This window comes from Folsomia candida, unplaced genomic scaffold (assembly GCF_002217175.1).
Source record: "Folsomia candida strain VU population unplaced genomic scaffold, ASM221717v1 Fcan01_Sc017, whole genome shotgun sequence".
Taxonomy (NCBI): Eukaryota; Metazoa; Arthropoda; class Collembola; order Entomobryomorpha; family Isotomidae; genus Folsomia; species Folsomia candida.
The window spans coordinates 1750208-1769279 of record NW_019091209.1 but is presented as its reverse complement, the minus strand read 5'-3'; the positions used below and the strand labels follow the sequence as shown (position 1 = coordinate 1769279).

Sequence of the window (19072 nt, the reverse complement as noted above, 5' to 3'; positions counted from 1 at the left end):
AACCAGTCCCGCGATTGAGACCGGGGCGGCGGGAGCAGGACTCACTCACATCAAAATAAATTAATTTGCCATTCGTATGAGAGATTAATTTTAAAGTTTCTGAAAATTTGGTAATTTTTTGGTATTTCGATAAATTCAGAATTGTCAAGTATTTCTTACCTGGTCGATGTGAAGGAGGATCATATGCTTATCGGGTCGGGGACGTGATTAGGAAGTAAGATTTTTTTGTTTGAGATTAATTTATGTTATGTACATCAAGTTTCTGGAAATTTGCTAATTATTTGCTAATTTGACAAATTAAAGTTGTGACGTATTTCTTACCTGGTCGAAGTGGAGGAGGATCATATGCTTATCGGGAAGGGGGCGTGATTAGTAAGTTCCTTTTTATGTTGAGATTAATTTTGTGTACGTCAAGTAACTTGATTCAAGTTTCTGCCAATTTGCAATTTGCTAATTATTTGTTATTTTGGCAATTTAAAGTTGTGACGTATTTCTTACCTGGTCGAATTGGAGGAGAACCATATGTCAATCGGGAAGGGGACGTGATGAGTAAGTAAATTTTTGTGCTTGTGTATCAATTACGATTTTGTAATTAAGATATGAAGTAAGGTTACGTTAATAACGATATTAACGAGCTAATAAGTATTTTTTTGGTAGAGTGAACCCTCTCTCACAACCAAACGTTTAAGATTTATTTCCCAAAATTTGCATCAAATCAATACATTACAATGAATGAGGGAGGAGGGAGGTAGGAGGAGGTAGGTAGGGAAATTAGTAATTTTCCGGCGGAAGATAAACTATTAATTGTAAGTAAGCCTTTAATTATCGAGTATATTTAGTTACAGGTGACTATATAGGATTGGATGGATAAGATGATATTAAGGCATAGAATAATTAGTAGTGTAGTTTTTTTCTATATATTTGCTTGGTATAAGATTAGATATCTTCATTCTTCCGGTGTCCCGACGTCGTTAATTATCCATCCATTCTTGTCACGATTTCTTTCCAGCATTCTTCAGGTAACTGATGTAGGTTTGCGTTTACATCAAATCTACACAATTTGTCGAACTAAACCCACAATAACCAGATATTAATAGGTACTAATTTTACAATCATCTCACTCAACTAGCATCATACAAACTTTTTTTACGAGAGTAATTTCTTTTCACTATAAATATAAGTTTGAGTGATTTTTTTAGTAATATATGTAAAGTGGTGCAGGTAAAATATATGATAAGATATGTGTGCATGCGTGTGATTTTTTAAGAGGTATTTCAAAACTTTAGGCTGTCCTACTAAATTTAGGATGCTATCAAAATAGAGAAATTGGTGACTTTTTTTCGCTATAAATAATTCAATCCTAAATTGAACTGTTAGAGAATCTTTTGGAGTTAATTAATGAAAATAATTAATTACTGTAATTTAAGATCCTGCTTTCTAACAAATTTATAAATTCATCTATTTTCAGAAAATCGATGCTATCGTCTTCAAAGATTAACCGAAAAGTAACGGATTTGACTGCTGAGGATTATCAATACCTGAAGCACCCCAAATTAGTATTTGATCTCGTCTACTAAAAATAGTAAGTTTCCTAAAAAGCAAAAGTTTTTCTGCGTGTCACATAATTTTTATATTACATCACATCGTTATCATATATGTATATATATAATTCCCGTCAGGATGTGTAATTAATTTGACTAATTATTCTAGTATCTTAATGGCCTATCATCAAATACTAAACATTTCTTAGAAAATACTTCCCCAAATAAGAAATACACCTCTCAATCTGAATTCACAATCTACTAACTTGCATCTTCCTCTCTCTTTCTCTGTCAAAGCTGGTCTTTTTTTAAAAAACCAACCGAACCAATAGAAGAATAACAAATAATTGGTACAACTAAATAACGTCCTGGTTTCCAAGTATTTTTTGACTTTCTTCTCAATATATAATATGTATTATGTATGTAGATCTGCTCTAAATGTCGTGTTTTAGATATTATTTTGAAATAGTCGAATTTCTTCTACTGACGAAAAGAATGGATTAAATTCTAACAAGAAGTAATCATCACTAAGAGGTCACTGTCGTCTCTTCGTCTAGCTGACCGGACCATTTACATACATATTTATGTCGACTGACTGATCGGATCTTATTAATTCTCGTTTAGTTAATACACCAGGGATTCATAGGCGCGAGGATGGTGTGCCAGAGCGGCAGGAAATTGTGACCTGGCCAAGGACATGACCACCTTTTTGTGCGCCAGGTCGTTGCGAATATCTCTCACTTCTCGTTCCGCTTGTTCCTTGAGCTAATAAGATATCATACCACGGGGCGTAAATTAGTATTATAACGATTCATTTCCACATTATTATGGGATATTTTCATACCTTAACTTCTGATTCCAGCCGTAACTTTGCCGATTTTGCCTTCTGTTGTAGTTCCTTGATTTCATGTTGGAGTCGGGCAGCCATAATTTTATAATTTGCCTAGGAACACATTTGTTGTACTTTTTGGTACAATAGATAATCTTATAGGATAAATAAAGGCTAGATAAAAGCACCTTTTTGGACGGTCCGTCCCTCAGCCGAAGTGGGAGATCTCGTCCTTCCAAATGGGCGATTAGTCTTCTATTAGTTGAAAGAAAATGGGGGTCAGTAAAGTGAATTTGATTTTAAGAAATTACTTGTAATATACTCATGTTTTTTTTTGTATTCAAAATTCGTTGGTCTACTCGTTTAAAACTCAAAATACGAGGCACACAACTAATTCACCTAGGTTCTAGTACCTTAAAGTATTGTGAAATAGTTCATTTTGGTATCTCATAACTCTTACCTGTGCACAGTGTTCAGTTCGGCTCGGAGGGAGGTACATGCTGCTTCGAGGGGGCGAGTCATGGACGACTCCTCGATGTACTTTTTATGCCAAAATTCATGTCTCTAATAATCAAGAGAGAATCATAATAATCATAATTTTAAGTATACCTACAGACTTTAACTCATGTAGGGTTGTTAGCCAGCCAAGGTTAGAAAGAAAAAGAGGGCAATTAAGCAAGAGATGGAAATCTAAGCAGGAAAACGTTTAATTGTTTAATCTTGAAATTCAATCCTTAGAAAATATTATTGAGAGTCATATGCATACAGGAAAGTATTACAGGAGAGAAAGCCTTGACCGACTTTTACTGTTTTTAGAGGGAGAGAGAGACGTTATAGAGAAAGTAATTAAGGGCAATCGCAAGAGAGAAATGAGACTGGGCAAAAATAAGTATGTACACGTTCAACTTTTAACAACGCAATAATATTCAAGAAGTTATAGTAGGCAATATGTAAAGGAGAGATTTCTCCCCCTGATTGGCAACATGCAAGGAATCACTCTTTCTCTCTCTCCAGAGAAATATGTACTCTCGAGGAGAAAGCAGCCCAAGTTTTGTACGTACAAGCATAATGCAAAAAAGTGAAATACGTGAAATCAATACGGCCTGCAAGGTGAGAGAAGAATGGAAAAATGCAGAAATACCCGATTAATTTTTTCACGCTTCTCCTTGACCAGTGATTGAAGATCGTTCGCTCTTTGTATAAGTTCTGCACGCCTGAGTTCCTGGTCATGACGAAGTTGGACAGTTTCCGTGATATCTCTAAGAATCTTGTCTCCTAGATAAAGAGAGGATGTGAAGAATGTCAAGAAGTGTGGTGACAGCATACATACGATTCTCGTCGTGTGGGGGTGGTGATGGATTTTTTGTATGATATTTCTACTGATGGATGAATGGATGGATGAATAGATGTAGGACATGTGTACATGTAGGAAGCATGGAATTTTTTCTACGTGATCTCAGCTAGTTTTTTTTAAAAAAAGCCCCCTCCTTCCTCCTACTACCCACTACTACTGATTTGTGTGTGGGGTGTCTTGTGCCCCTTCTCTTCACTTACGATTGTTAATGGGAGGTAAATGTGTCGTGGTGTCGTGATTGTTATTAATATGATGATGATGATGATTGCTATTACTCCCCAAATTCACCGGTCTACTGTTCTGAAGGACATAGCGCCCATCCGGTCTTCGGGAAAAGTCTAGCACATAACTCTGCGGTTGTTCCCCCGTTTGCACGGACTTGTCCATCATTTGCACCGTGCCGGACTGTCTCACTCTGAACGAGTAGTAGAATCCCTGTTCAGACACGTTTTTCCAGAAATTAGACGTCGATTCGGGATTGGAGTCGATGTAAATTCCACTATTTTGCGAAGTCTCGGCCGTTGATTGGAAGGAAGTCGTGTTAGATCGAGTCGTGGGGTCGGGCAGATGGTTATCATTGGTGGTGGTGGTGGTGTTGTTGTTAGAGTTATCAATTGGTGAGTAGTATTGGGGTGGGGGTTTGATGATAGAAATGGCGGTGAGGGTTTGCGGTGGTGGTGGTGGGAGTGGGTCGGTATGATAAGAGAAGGGCACCCGTCGACTCGACGAGGTCGCATAACTCGTGGCGTAGTGATGATAGGAATTTATATCTGGCAAGGATTGCATCGATGCCGGGTCCAGTTTAGTGAATCGTCTTCCTTGCCCTTTTTCTCGCATGGCAGTGAGATCCTCGGCCCCGTAGTGGGCGGCGACGCTATCCATGTCTGGGAGAAGGCCACCGTTCCGAATCTTGTTCATGATGTAAGACTCGTGCAACGCGTTGGCTGAGGCGTACTGAGATTTTCTCATGTAGCTTTGAATCCTCTCTTCAACGTAAGCTCGTCTCTTCTCTCGAGCCAGGGCTTGTCGAGCGATGGTGGTTTTTGTCATTCGGTGAGGGTACGTGGGCTGCTTGAAGGAGCGTTGGTGTTGGGGTTCGGGAGGTAGTTTGTGAGATGATGGGTGATGAGATGTGGTGGTTGTTGTGGCCGTTCGGACTTTGGGGGTTGGATGGTCGCCAGGTTTTTGACCAAGATTGTTGTTGTTGGTGGGCTGGAGGGGTTGCTTTATTGTTGGAGGGGACGTTTGATGGTGGGGATGATGAGTTGATGTCGTCTGACTCCCTGCAGATTCCTTGGTTGGGGGAGAGTGGATAAGTTGAGGGGGAGTTTGACTCTCGGCAGAAGAATGTGTCACGATTGGGGGTAATTGTGTAAGAGGTTGACTTTGGGGGTCTGATGCAGAGTGCTGTTTTTCTGGAGGGGATTGAACGTGAGCCTGGTGTTGGATTCCATCATAAGAACGGGTTGTTGGAGGGGAAGCATGAATCTCCTGCTTTTTCTCGGGGGAAAAATTGTCGGTGCTTGGTTGGTGTTGAGTTTTGGAAGAATGGTGTTGTGGCGTTGGTGGTGGTGGTTGGGACTGAGGTGATCCATGCTGTTGGTGAGACTCTGGAGAGTGTTCCTTATCTTGAGGGGGGTTATGCGGCTCAATGTCGTGTGATTTTTCTGCTGGAGGTGATGGGTGGGAGCGGGCTTGAATTTGCTTTTCTGGGGAAATCTTTGAGGGTAGAGACTGGTGGGTGTGCGTCGGAGGGGACTGATGGGCCTGAGTTGGTGGAGATTGGTGGGTGTGCGTCGGAGGAGACTGATGGATTTGTTTAGGAGGGGACTGATGGGCCTGAGTTGGTGGGGACTGGTGGGTGTGTGCTGGAGGGGACTGATGGGCTTGAGTTGGTGGGGACTGGTGGGTGTGTGCTGGAGGGGACTGATGGGCTTGAGTTGGCGGAGATTGGTGGGTGTGCGTCGGAGGGGACTGGTGGATTTGCTTAGGAGGGGACTGATGGGCCTGGCTTGGTGGGGACTGATGGGGGTGTCTTGGAGGGGACTGATGAGACCGGGCTTGAATTTGGTCATTTTGAGAATGACTTACCCTTGGAGGGGATTGACTTGACCTGGTTTGAATTTTTTGGTGGGCTTGAGGCGACTGATGGGAGCTTTCTTGAGAATGCTTGGCTGGAGGAGACTGATGAGCTCGTTTCGGAGGAGACTGATGTGATCGTGTCTGACTTTGAGTATCTGGAGGGGATTGATGCGAGCCTTCTGCTGGTGGAAGTTGCTGCGTTGATCTAGTTTGATTCTCAGGAGAATTGTGTTGTTTCGATTGATGAGATTTTTGTTGGTTCTGATTTTCTAAAGATTTTTGAGACCCGTGTTGAACCTTATTTTCTGGAGAATGTTTACTTCCTGGAGGAGACCGTTGTTGACTCGATTGCCGTTTTGGTGGTGGATTATTCGACCGTTTATGAGTCGTCTGACTATGCTCCTGATTATGTTTTACCTGCTGGTGGTCATCTCGAGAGTGACCTTGCTTATCTGGAGAATGCTGTTTTATTGGAGGCGATTGATGCGACCGGTGTTGTTTGTCCTGAGAATAATTTACCTGTTTCGTCGGGCTTACAACAGAAGTCCGTCTCACCACCACGGGTTGTCCTTTCGGAGGAGTTTTCTTCTCTTGGCTAACGTTCTCTTCACTCGAATGCGACTTCCCAACAGTTTGATCATGCATTTCCCCACTCAACTCACCCAAAGCTCTCTTTTGAACAGTCTCCTGATCAGAGTCGGATGAACCCCGCTTTTGTATCGAATGGTCACCAGCAGGCTCAGCCTTGGACGCTCTTCTTGACGACGTCGCCTCATCATAAACTTTCTCCACGGGATGCCCTGTAATCGATCCTCTCTTTGCCCCCTCTCTGACTTTTGCAACAATTTCCTCCTCTTGCTTATTCTCTTCTAGAGATCTTCCCCTCCTAAATTCCTCCCCGTGAGGTGGTGAAGCTTGCTTCTTTTGGTGTCCGTCTTGAGAATAGTTGGCCTTCTCATTATTCCCACTTTCTCCTTGGTGTAAGCCAGCAGTAGAGTCTCGTTTTTGTATCGATTGTCCTCTCACCATCGTAGCATGAGGGTGTTCCTCTTTTTTCTCGGCATTATCTGACCCTCGTCGAGACGAAGGTAGGGAACCCTGCCGTCCAACGTCATTACCATGGTCAGCAATTGAGTCGCGTTTAGCCTGACTTAACCGTACGTTCTCCACAGCGGTGTCGGAACCCTTTCGAGACGAAGGTACAGAATCCTGGCATTCCTCTCTTTTCGCAAAATTATCTGACCCTCTTCGCGACGAAGGTACGGAATCCTGGCGTTCATCTCTTTTCTCAAAATTTTCTGATCCTCGTCGAGAAGTAGGTACGGAATCCTGCCGTCCATCATGATTGTCATGATCAGTAATCGGGTTACGTTTAGCCTGACTTAACCGTACATTCTCGCCAACAGTGTCGGAACCCTTTCGAGACGCGGGTGGGGAAGGAGTTGTCGTCGTCGTATAATTATTGTTACCATCAGAGCTCTGCTTTTTAAGTGAATGTCTTTTTTCAGTAGTTCTCTTAGTCTTTTGTTCATCTTGGGTACGATGTGGGGGAGAAGGAGTTGTCGCCTCCCTTGCTGATGCTGCTATCACAGTATTATTGCTTTCATTACTCTCTGTGTCTGAATACGGGGTAAAATCGTCCCGTTGTTTTGAGATTGATTGTCTTTTCTTCTCATTTGTTTGATACTTTGCCTCATCGTCATCGTCCGAGTGGGTTGACGCTCTTCTGGTGTCGGACTTCGTCGGGGGTGACGTAGGTATCACATCAGGGTCAAATATTTGCCTACTTTGCCGACGTAGGACAGGTCTCGAAGTTGTTGTACTCGTCGGGGCATGATCATCTTGCGGTACGGATGACTTTCTTACTTGTTGATGAGTCGTCGAGTTATCTTGTTCTTTCTCCTCGTCAGCCTTGTCTTGCGAGTCAGGTAGCGCAGTAGTGGAAGAATGGGTTTCAATCTCACCTTCGTTTTCCTCCTCCTTGTCCAACTTTCCCCCAACGTCGTCACCCGTGTTGAATTTGTTGACAGCTTTCCTCTCGTATTCGTTCCCATCGTCGTCATCCAGCTCGGCAATGTGGTCAGGACCCTGGGTTGTGATGACGATGTGAGGCTTGCCGTCCCTTCCTTCCTCCTCCTTGATGATGATAAGCTCCTCCAGTTCGTCCAGAATGTCTTGTTGAGTCATTACTTCGTCCATGCCATTTCTTACGTCTTCTTTCTTCTCACTGCCGTCAAGGGTGGTGACTTGAGCATCCTCCGATGAATTTTGATCATAATTTTCTTCTCCCTCTTTCAACCCTGCCAAACTTCTTTCTCCTCCCTGATTTACGATTTCAGTCTCATGATCAGTCTCATGTAAAGATTTCTCTACGAATGTTGATCGCAACGAGGGTTCCTCCTCAATTCTGGAAAAGAAAGTAGACTATTTTTGGTCTTTGTTTGCACATGAAACTAATTGTGCATTTATACTTGACTCCTTGATAACTTGCGCCATAGTTAAATTATAACGTTGCGCAAGTTACCTAGGAGTGAAGTATAAACCCAGCTTAAAGTAAAACTTTGGTTAAAAGAAACCTTACCTCGTATCATTTTGTCCCCTCCGCTCCTGGCCCTCGTCCCTCGTCGCACCACTTTGTTTAGGTGGTGATCGTATAACAGCCGTCCTCACCGTTTCAGGGGATGAAGTACTCTCCGTGGTGAAATGCCCGCTGGAAATTCTGGACGAGATTATCTGCAATTCTTCCTCCTCCTCCTCCAAGTCGATGGGAATAGACTTCGCGGGCGAGAAGGCTTGCTCCCTTCGGAGCAATTGTTGCTCAAACTCTTCATCATAGGCGGCCTGTCGTGCCGCAATGTGATCAATTCTCGACTGGGAGAGATGATTATGATGGAGATGAGTCGTCTCGTGGTGGTGATACTCCTCCAAGATTTCTTGATACTCGGACGTCACACTGCCGGACGTGGAGGGCGTCACGCTTACCGGGGGGAAAGGGGTCGTCGTCGGTTGTGGCGAGGTGGTCAACTCCCTCTTAACCACCTGCACCGCAGGGAGGATGATGGTGATGTTCATTATTGATGATGACAACTAATTACAGGCCGCACTACTACAGATTACAGTTCTTCGTCACATGTCGTGATTGCGAATAATAATTGACCGGTGTCTTTCCACTCCATGATGATGTATTTATTGTCGGTTGTTACGACTTTATTGGGACGAGAGAGAAAGGAAGAAGTGGGTCTCACGAACCGGACTGAGAGGGAAATGGGCGTCGAGGTGGAATGGGCGAGAGGACAAGTGACAGAATGGCGTGGAGAGACTTGTATGCATAACTCGGAGAGAACCACTGTGACGCAATGAGGGGACCAAGTGGTCAAATTATTTTGGGTCAACCCAGCGTCGCCGCTGTTCAACGCATGACTCGTAGCGGAGCTAATGAGCTTGACCAACTTTCTTTCGGGGCGATATCAATCTTCAAGAACAACCAACATGGACATGGACGTAGCTTTGTTAGGGTTGCGTGTCGGAGAGGAGAGAGACCTTCAGCTTTTAGCGTAGAGTGGGTGGAGGGGTGGATTATTATATGGGTCTCATTTTGACGTATGTATAGTTATTAGCGGAGAAGGTGTAAAAGAAATATTAACTAGTAAAATATGTGCTCCCTTTTGTTTTTCGGGGCCCCGATCTGAGAAGCAATTTGTTCCAGAAACGATATGCATACATGTTTCATGTCCTAGCACTACTTTCCATCATGCACCCAGCACCTTTTTCAAGTGTATGTGATATGTAGTGTATTTTTGTATTGAGGTTACCTCGCCGTCGCAATTTCTAATCTGATCCTGTATCTAAGGGATCAAGGTAAAGAGGGAGAGAGAAATATGTAAATGCGGATTTAAATACTTACTTTTCCTTGCAAGGCTGTGGTGACACAGATCATGGCAAATGTGAGGAGGCGTATCTTCTCTGAGGAGGAGGGGGAGAGGACTTATCATACGCGGATCTTCGTTCGGCAACACTTCCAATAAATAGATTTCCGGCTCAGTCGAAAATGGGGGGATGAAATTCTTCACTTTCAGCTCAACCTCCTGCTTCGGCTTCAGCTGAGGAAGGATTTTAGACATTAGTTTAACGAATCAGTAGTAACTAAACCATGATCATTTACTAATAAAAAAATCTAAAATTTGGGTTATTGGCGAATCGGAAATTACGATTGGTCAGCCATTACATACGTACAAGAACTAAAAACATGCAATCAATCACTGCCCCACTTTGTGGCTCGAGCGGATACATTCTTCTCTCTCCGACCAAACAATGAGTACTCATAATGTGATTAGTATTGTTTTCTTATTGCTGTAAGAGACTCACTTTGTTCGGTCAAGTGGGTCATGGGGAGTCACAATTGGCATAATTTCCACCCAAAATTTCCAACCTCAAATGTATTACTCACCTGTATAAAAATGTTGCCAACTGCTCTGATAAAAATAAAGTCTCTCGGAATAACGTCAGGTCCGAGTTGGAGTTGTAATTCCCGTCTCAAGTTGTGCACGCTGAGTTGGGGAAGTACTCTGCAAAGGGAAATTAAGCATTAATTTTTTACAATTATTTTAACAGAAAGAATACTGTGATGAAAATAACATCAAAGTTTGCGACACTTTTACGTAATACTTGGTAGATATATGCATAGATGCATACATAGCGCTATGTTTTAGGAGTAGGGAAAAACCAACATGGCGTCGATGCACGGTACAACTCTGCCCATGCTTTTTTCTCTCTTTCTCTGTAATAGATAATTGAGGTCTCCAAGTGTATGTTCTCAAATTTTGTGTAATTTTGTGTCAATCGATAACAAATTTAATTAGGATGAAATTTGGGAAAGACACGATCTCCCAATGGGCACGTTTGACCAAGATATTTGCATCCGAAGAGGAGAAAACGCGCCTTAAAGTCGACAAATTTTACATTTTTCAAATCTACTGCGCGTTTTCTTCTGTTTGGATGCAAATATCTCTGTCCCCATTAGAAGATTGCGTCTTTCCCAAATTTCTTATTAATTAAATTTGTGACCGATTGACAATAATTTGCCCAAAATCTGAGAACACACATACATTGGGAGACCTCCATTCTAAGATAACCACATTTATTTATTTACTTCTATTTCGATTTACTTTTATTCCCTCTCTCTCTCTCCATGAAATGATAAACTCACGCCGAGTCGGAGATGGTTATTTGGTTTGGTGCGTATCCAGTTAATGAGGTTTCGTCTAATTTAATGGAATTTTTTCCCATGATGAATAGGGACATAAAGAGGAAATGGTGATTATATGAGTGGTTGGTAGTGGACTTTGCAAGGCCGCCGAGTAACCTTCGCCAGCAAGGTGTTTCATTTCATAATATTGATTGACATTAATCATTTCAAACCGGGTGGTGGAAATTCCTTGTGCATGTATTGATGTCATGTCGACAACGACTGATGGATTCTCTTATGTATCCCCCTACACGCCTCACTTGACTTTTGACTCGTCTCGTAGTGAGTCGATCTCACAATGGGAAAGGAACTGGCTTGCAGTCTGGTGTGGTACTATGATGGTCAACAAAGGCGAAAGAAGAAAGCACTTCCTCCCATGTTGCTTCCACTGGAAGACTGGAAAAAGTCACCGTTTCCGTGATGGGATTACGAAATGCATTGATTTTTCCTTGCTGGATAGGTTATCAAAATACTTGTCGAAATTATGAAATGGTGATGCATAATATGTTTGGGTTTTGATGGTACATAGATAAATTTTCACCGGCTTGGATAATTTATCATTATCGGGAGCTTATCTTTTATGTAAATGTGTTATGTAAAATATTACGTCATTCGAAAATTATATGGGAGAGAGAATTTAAGGTGCGTTTAGACTTGACTGGTTGCCCACTTGCGCCTATGTTTAATTGTGGCGTAATAAGTTACACCAAACGAAGCTTTAATGCTCGATAGAAATATGAATTAATATTCGAAATTCGTTTACGAACTAAAGTGGACCAAGTTATTTTTTGATAAGCAGTTAACTACGATAGAACTTTGTTCGCTCTTACCTCACAAATCCTAAGGATAGTCCATCATCTACAATATTATGCCGGTACAATCTCCTTGATAGGACCCACTTTTCTCTCGGGACAACATACACTTGCAGATCGACGAGCTGTGGGGGAAGGTAGAATATGAATTAATTTGATTCCTATTTTTCCCATAAAAAACTGAACATCGAGACAGAAAATATATGTACGTGCAATTATCGCGTATTTATCAATTAATTTCCAACTCACCATTGTGACCGGGTATGCAGCCGGGATACGACTTTTTCTCCCACTTGGGTCATAAGTCCCAGTAACACTTTTTCTTCCAGTTTCCATTTCGTTTTTTCCACCACCTCCCATTCTCTGAGACGAGGAAAAACGTATAATTTCACCCGGATTGGTTTTACATCTCCGTGTAGAACCAATCCAAATCCGCTCGAAAAACTGTTTTTTTTGGATTTCACTCGATGATCTTGTTATATAATTTTTTAAAGAAACTATGAAATAATTTATTTAGGAGAGATGGAAATCTTCGATAAGGCGTTGATTAGTTGGTCTGTTGGTGTCCTGCTGATGATAACAGATTCTGATTAATTCCTCGAGGGGATGTGAGCCCGAGAGTGGAGTCGATGCACTACTGACAGGTCGGGTCGAAGGAGAAAGCGTGTCTGATGGGAGCCAAGATATTCCTTCCCCTCCTCCTCCTCCTCCTCGTCTCCCTGCCCGTGGTCTCCCTTTCTCTCTATCCAGCAGGTGTTTCTCGGGTGAAAGTCAGCACTCGTCGTGGTGGTGGTGGTCGTGCTGGTGTCGGTTTTGCTGTGGGAGCGTACGTCGTGTGACCCACTTTTTGAATGAGTTCATCTTAATCCACAATCTCAGCGAGTCATTCATGATCATGAGCTGGTTTTAGGTTGCCCTCAATTCCTCGACGCCGTCGACGCTGGTTAAGAGGATGTTTAATGGGTGCAATTTCAACCCTCTCTTTCTCTCTCTTTTGCCATGCACAACCCACTTTCACTCCCATTTCTGAGTGTGTGGCATTGTTGGGGCAGCCTTGAGAGTCCGCGTCGTTGTGGTGCAATGTTGGATCCGTTTCGGGGAAGCAGGCCAATGCAAAGTAACTAAATCATACGCCGTCGTACATATTTATCCAACGCTATGTGGGGATTGATTAGAAGCGGAAGTGTGGCAAAGTGAGTGGAGAGAGAAATGAAAGCGTGGTGGTGGTTGGTGGTGGTCACAAAATAAGCAGTATATACGAACGACGGCTTGTTTCTTCACTCCCACTTTTTCCCTGAGCACTTTGTGAACTGGAGGCCAGGCCAAGTGTATTAAAGACCTTGAAGAAATTCTCTCCGCCAATCACGCAATCTTCTCATTAAGACCAAGAGTGGGAATAAGAGTCATATAGCCGTTCTTCTCGGGAGGGTTTGTTAGTTACCTCTTTCTTCGAGTAACTCTGGACCCCACGTTCTGTGCTTTGCTTGCTCGTACCCCACGCCACGCCATGCCGCGTTATGTAATAAGCAATAGCGAGTATTAGTTGTTGGAAATAACTTACTAATAAAATCTCTCGGCGGAAACTGACCGAGATTTTGCTCCACTTTAGTTTTGCCTACTTTAATAAGAACGCAAGTCTGAAACGTCACGTTATGCAGGAATCGTAGCCTTGTAAAAACTGTTTGAGATGCGGACAAGGGTTTTTGTTTATTAAATTTCATACTTTCTTGTTCCAGGTGGTTGCTGTTGAGGTCCACCCTACAAAGACCCCACAATTATTCTCGTTTCGGCCTCATCATTCGTGCCGTAAAAAATGGCGAGCAAGGACATTTCTGTAATAGTCTTGACCCGATTTTAACCAACTGCAGAAAATAGATTTTTACTCACTGACCCTTATTTCCATTTGTTTCCGTATAGAAAAAAGATATCGCCAAGCAGTTCGACCTGCCGGAGAGAAAGTCGAAAATAGCCACTCTGTTGAAGGAAACGGATGTTTATTGCATCTGCCGCAGTAGCGACTCGACACGTTTTATGATGTAAGAACAAAATTATGACCATGCAATGATGTTGTCTTATGACGAATGAATAATTCATGTCCAACTTGTCTGTTTAGAGCTTGTGACAATTGCGAAGAGTGGTTTCATGGCGACTGCATCAACATAACGGAAAGTGATGCAAAGGTCATAAAGCATTACTATTGTCCTGGATGCATTGCTGACACTCCATCTTTAGAGATAGAATACAAGAAGCCCAAACAACCCAGTGTACCCTCATCATCCAAAAGGAGGAAGAGCAGCGATGGGAAGAAGGAGAAAGTCCTCGGTAAGAAGAATGCGTTGTCATCTTCAAAGAAATCTGGGCAGAGGAAGCCTAAACGTTTGCAGTCTTCTGGGAGCGAAAATGATGACGACAGAGATTACAAAGTCTTGACGCAACAAAGACAAAATCGAGACAGACATTCGCCCAATCTATGGGCTTCTTCGGAAGAAGATGCTCCACCACCACCGAGTGAAAAGCGAACTGCTAAGGTATGCTGATTTGATTGATCTATTTTAAGTCATTAATTTCTGGCAACTTGTAAAATTGAAGTTTGATTTTTTTCTAATGTATAGAAACAAGAAAAAAGACGGAAGGAAAAGTCAAAAGAAAAGGCTCGTCGGAAGACAAGAATTCGTCGCCAAACGACATCCTCTGAATCGGAAAAATATTATTCTGACGAGTTTAATGATGATGAAGATGACGAGAAGCAATGTTTTGGATTAGATTGTACCAACGCAGCGAGAAAGAATTCAAAATATTGCAGTCAAGAATGTTGCATTAAACTTGCAACGGAACGGATTTACAGGGTATTTTAAAATTTTAAAATGAACTTTGATTCGTAAAATTCGGTAACATAAAATTGTTCTATATATTTTTATAAAGATTCTTCCGGGTAGAATCCAAGAGTGGAACTTGACCCAGTCCGTTGCTGAAGAACATAATCGCAAAGAGTTGGAAGAGATTCGGACGAAGCAAATTGAAGCTAAAATTAAAATTTCTGAGCTTGAAAGGAAACGAGCTGTAAGATAAAAGAGTTACATATATATCAATAAAATACTAGTTTGCAAAACCATAATGATTCTTTCTGGTCCTCTTAAATTAAGGATCTCGACCGACACGTTCATAACGTTCAACAACTCGTAGTAGATCCAGATGCGGAAGATGAAGAGCCAGAAGAAGAAGGAATCATACACTGCATTACATGTGGTCATGAAATTCCTATAAGGTCATGTATCAAACACATGGAGCGATGCTACAACAAAGTGCGGAAACACAAACAAATATTAATAATTAATTCAAATGTGAACATTATTTATATTTAATTACGACTTTAATGTTTCCAGTACGAAAGTCAAACCTCCTTTGGTTCCATTTATAAAACAAAGTTGGAAGGAACGCCGATCTTTTGTGATTTTTACAATCCATCAAATGGTACTTATTGCAAGCGATTAGCCGTGCTTTGCCCCGAACATTCGAAAGAACCAAAAATTCGGGACAGTGAGGTGGGTTCAATTATTATTCCATTTGTAGTGATAATGGTTTATTTAATGTATATATTTAACTTCAAGGTTTGTGGCTGCCCTGTCGTTGTAGACTTGACTGAAAACATGGAGAAATTTTGTCGCCTTCCCAAAAAGAAATGTAATCGACACTTTTGTTGGGAAAAACTTCGACGAGCTGAACTTGACATGGAACGAGTTCGAAATGTAAATGAATGTTTTATTATTTTTGCATTAATGAATTTCAGCACGTACTTACTAGTCGTTTTCTTCCACAGTGGCTAAAACTAGATGAATTATTGGAACAAGAACGACAAATCCGTTTGGCCATGTCAAATCGGGGTGGAGTAATGGGCCTCTTGCTACATTCTACGTTTGACCACGATCTCCGAAACCGAATTCAAACTCAAATGCAGGAAGGAACCTTGCAACAAGAGAAAGGTAAAACAAATCTATATAACTTCGCATTATCATGAATACCAACATTCCTTAATTCTTAATTGTATTTCTACTACAGCAGCATCCGCAGACTTAGGCGAAGATATTTCTGAGGATGAAGAAGATGACCACGAAAATGCTCGTGAATCAAGTTGCGAAAATGTTACAGACTAATTAGTAGATATGCAATATTATACCAATTCATGAAAAATATTATAAGTACATCTTTTTTTATTTGTTGAAAATATTTTCTACACGAAATGAGTTTAAATGACAGCTTATATTTTTATTATAATTTATTATTATTAGCCCTTCATGATAATATTATCTTCATGTGGTTACAATGCCTAGCTGAGTTTCTAACTTTTACACAATACATTACTTACCAGGATAGTTAAGCAATAGGAAATAGAAAGCTAAGTGTTTTTGTTCTTAGTTCCAAATTGCATAAGATACTTTACAGATTTATTATATCTAAAACCCAGCAACTAATAAATGCTCTACTATTGACGAAATGAAATAGTAAAGCTTCACTCAACCTCTATACGTACAGTACAGATTATGGATATTTAGACAGATAAAATCCATACTTCATATATCACAAACTTTCACACAATCAAAAAATGAGTCCTCTGAATTATACGTACACCGTCACATTTAGTATGTGCATATTGTCCGCGAAAAGCTACAGTAGAGTACCCATTCCAATTAAAATAGTGTAAATCTTTAGGAAGTCGTCATCAAGGGGGAAACTTGCCGATAAAAAATCAATCAATCCGTAGAATCTTGTGAAATCGCTTCACATCGGACGAGTCTCTGTGCCTCGATCTACACAGAAAACATGTTCTTTTTAGTTATATTTTTATCAATGATTTCATACGGCACAGATTTACATACTTGGATCAATTTCAACACCCTGACCACTCCTTCAAAGGGGAGCTTACAATCGCTCAAGTTCTGGAGATGGTCGCTCCCCAACGTGGCGTCGCCTCCGTTCCTGCTTTGCACCGAGACTGGAATGGAATGTCCTCGTTTGCCCCAAGCTGGCGAAAAGTTGACCTGTGCTTGGACCGTGAGTGCGACGACGGCGAGGAAGAGGAACGCCCCCCAGAGGAGAGTTGTCGTTACGTTGTTCGACTTCATGGTGGTGGTCTGGTGGTTATCTAACAAGATAAAATAACGGTCAAGTTGTAGGAGGATAAGGACTAGCGGATGAGAACTGTTCCCTTTTGCAACGTTTCACTCCCCTATTTATATGAAAAAGTGGGATCATTTCTGCAAATAGATTGTGCCTCCTCACGTCAATCCACCCATCCAAGACCTGTCGCCAGTAACAAATTGATTACTCCTCATTTAAAACCGTTGACCCATCTCTGATTTATAGACAAAAGCAGCAGCACAACATCCCACAAATTGTTTGCACATTTCTCAATTTCAATTTAATCTCTTCATTCCATTCCATCCACGAATCTGCAGAGCTACATATGTGTGGAATGGATAACACAAATCGAATCCAACATATGGTGGCACTTCAATAAAAAAGGGTGTAAAAGTCATCCCATTAAGTGCTCCGTTCCACGGATGAACAGATTCATCTCAAGTTTTTCCTCTTTTTTCGAGTGTTTGTTCTCCGGGGTCCCTTTTCCCGGTGGACTTGATGTCATCATTGTGATCGTCAATCGTCATAATAAAGTGGCCCCGATGCCAATTGAAATTCTGGCCGTGTCCACTTCCAAGTCCGGTCCAATTAAGTGATTGGATCTTCAAATGTCAATCATCTCATGAGGACACGTAGGAAGGAAAGTCCGTTTCCTTCCTTTTCCGAAACTGTTTCATTTTTTGCACTGTTTTTAATGGAATTAAATTTCAAACAGGGTATGCATTACGGTTACGACGCATTTATTTATATCCCGTACGTACAGGAAGGTGGAAATGTAGGTGGGACGGAATGATGTATCGATGTGACGCCAAGGGTGACTTTTTCCATGAATGTGTTCAATTCAAAAAAGAGGAAATCAATCAATCTTTGTCGTGTGAAGATTTAAATTTGGAAACATTCAAGGAAATTTGTACCCTATTATTTTTAGGTGGTGGTGAAATAAAACAAAGGAAAAAGATTTAGAAATTCATATGGATTCTTAAAACACCAGTTTAGACCGGATTTTCTGGGCTAAAAATGGTCTCACTTAAAGATTTATTTGGTTTGAGATATATATACGAACTACATTATACGCATGTTAGACTGGATGGCAATACAATGGTTTGCATGGACCGGAAGCCATGTTTGAAGTGTATAACAGTAGTCAGTTTACATAATAGTAATAATCATTTCACTTTCTTATTTCGTCATAATATAAGCACGTTCATATAAATTTATACAGTTTCAGCATGTCCCAATGTCTCAGATCTTTCTAAAAGGGTCGGATTTCGAAATAGGGACTATTCTGCATTCATTTTTCCGAGAGGGGATCAGGTGGTACATAATTCATTAAAGAAATTCTGGTCACTCGATCTCCTTTGTTGAACGAGTCGCGTCAGCTTTACAATAATTATAATGAACTCTCCAAACGATTCCAAATGTAATATATAAAGTAAGATTCATAGTAATTATTGATAAACCCCGTAATTCAAATGCATATATGCTAGATGGGAACAGGCTATCGCTGGAATTGGAAAAGTACTCAACAGCAGTATCAAAATTGATCAGCCCAACGTCATTCAGGGTCATGGGATGTGGGCAGAATAAACGCCACGAATTTATTAGGAGACGGCAAGAAATCTAAACTGGGGGCTTCAATTCGTCGGATCTCCATAAACTGATCAAGATTTCGAAACGGACATGAAACAAATTTATGATGAACTTAACTATCTGCGGAGAAGTGTGTTTATTGCACAGTCTGAATTAGTATACACCATCATGGTCGGCAACGGCACACCCAAACTCAAAAAATTATTACTGCAAGTTTTTTTCGTGGTGACATTGAAGTTCATTGAACCAGCCGCATTTTTAAATTCTTTGCTTAAAATCCAACGATGTTCGTGTTTCTGGGGGATTAGTTTTTGTTAATCCGGTCAAAGTTTTAGCTTTGAACGCGTCTAAAATTAATGGTATTCCTGTCTCACATATCGCTCGATATTATCAAGATAACGTGTTCTATTGTAATTTACTAATGGAATTCATGCAAATGGGAATGTTTTATCCCTAACAATTAATGGAGTTTCAGTTCCAGAT

General features: G+C 41.2%; 3 protein-coding genes across 4 annotated transcripts; 1 reads left to right on the top strand and 2 right to left on the bottom strand.

Moving 5' to 3' along the window:
• The first annotated feature begins 1 nt into the window (after position 1).
• LOC110856896 (CXXC-type zinc finger protein 1) lies at positions 2–16384 on the top strand. 2 transcript variants are annotated; one of them, XM_022105483.2, is made up of 14 exons: positions 2–214; positions 304–372; positions 481–549; positions 1469–1582; positions 13600–13697; positions 13781–13899; positions 13977–14391; positions 14476–14709; positions 14786–14923; positions 15007–15165; positions 15247–15405; positions 15472–15609; positions 15681–15843; positions 15923–16384. In XM_022105483.2, exons 5-14 carry the CDS (start codon positions 13677–13679, stop codon positions 16012–16014), a joined length of 1638 nt encoding a protein of 545 aa, XP_021961175.1. In that variant the 5' UTR covers positions 2–214; positions 304–372; positions 481–549; positions 1469–1582; positions 13600–13676; the 3' UTR covers positions 16015–16384. The 2 variants fall into 2 exon arrangements, with proteins under 2 accessions (XP_021961175.1, XP_021961174.1); XM_022105482.2 differs by having other exon boundaries at positions 5–214; positions 15920–16384.
• On the bottom strand, positions 644–9674 carry LOC110856952 (mucin-12). The gene is made up of 7 exons (XM_022105543.2): positions 8388–9674; positions 3925–8213; positions 3512–3645; positions 2831–2934; positions 2559–2625; positions 2386–2484; positions 644–2306 (listed from the first exon to the last, which is right to left on the bottom strand). The coding sequence occupies exons 1-7, from the start codon at positions 8876–8878 to the stop codon at positions 2166–2168; spliced, it is 5325 nt and encodes a 1774-aa protein (XP_021961235.1). The 5' UTR covers positions 8879–9674; the 3' UTR covers positions 644–2165.
• Positions 16140–17100, bottom strand: LOC110856899 (hypertrehalosaemic prohormone). The gene is made up of 2 exons (XM_022105489.2): positions 16738–17100; positions 16140–16668 (listed from the first exon to the last, which is right to left on the bottom strand). Exons 1-2 carry the CDS (start codon positions 16981–16983, stop codon positions 16612–16614), a joined length of 303 nt encoding a protein of 100 aa, XP_021961181.1. The 5' UTR covers positions 16984–17100; the 3' UTR covers positions 16140–16611.
• Positions 17101–19072: the final 1972 nt, after the last annotated feature.

Excerpts from the sequence above, each read along its gene's own strand:
- LOC110856899 (XM_022105489.2), bottom strand. The coding sequence starts at position 16,983 with ATGAAGTCGAACAACGTAACGACAACTCTCCTCTGGGGGGCGTTCCTC. Across the intron at positions 16,669-16,737 it reads GGGTGTTGAAATTGATCCAA|ATCGAGGCACAGAGACTCGT; the intron begins GTATGTAAATCT and ends TTTTCTGTGTAG.
- LOC110856896 (XM_022105482.2), top strand. The coding sequence starts at position 13,677 with ATGGCGAGCAAGGACATTTCT. Across the intron at positions 13,698-13,780 it reads TGGCGAGCAAGGACATTTCT|AAAAAAGATATCGCCAAGCA; the intron begins GTAATAGTCTTG and ends GTTTCCGTATAG. Across the intron at positions 15,610-15,680 it reads ACATGGAACGAGTTCGAAAT|TGGCTAAAACTAGATGAATT; the intron begins GTAAATGAATGT and ends TTTCTTCCACAG.
- LOC110856952 (XM_022105543.2), bottom strand. The coding sequence starts at position 8,878 with ATGAACATCACCATCATCCTCCCTGCGGTGCAGGTGGTTAAGAGGGAG. Across the intron at positions 2,485-2,558 it reads GGGACGGACCGTCCAAAAAG|GCAAATTATAAAATTATGGC; the intron begins GTGCTTTTATCT and ends ATGTGTTCCTAG. Across the intron at positions 2,307-2,385 it reads GGCTGGAATCAGAAGTTAAG|CTCAAGGAACAAGCGGAACG; the intron begins GTATGAAAATAT and ends ATATCTTATTAG.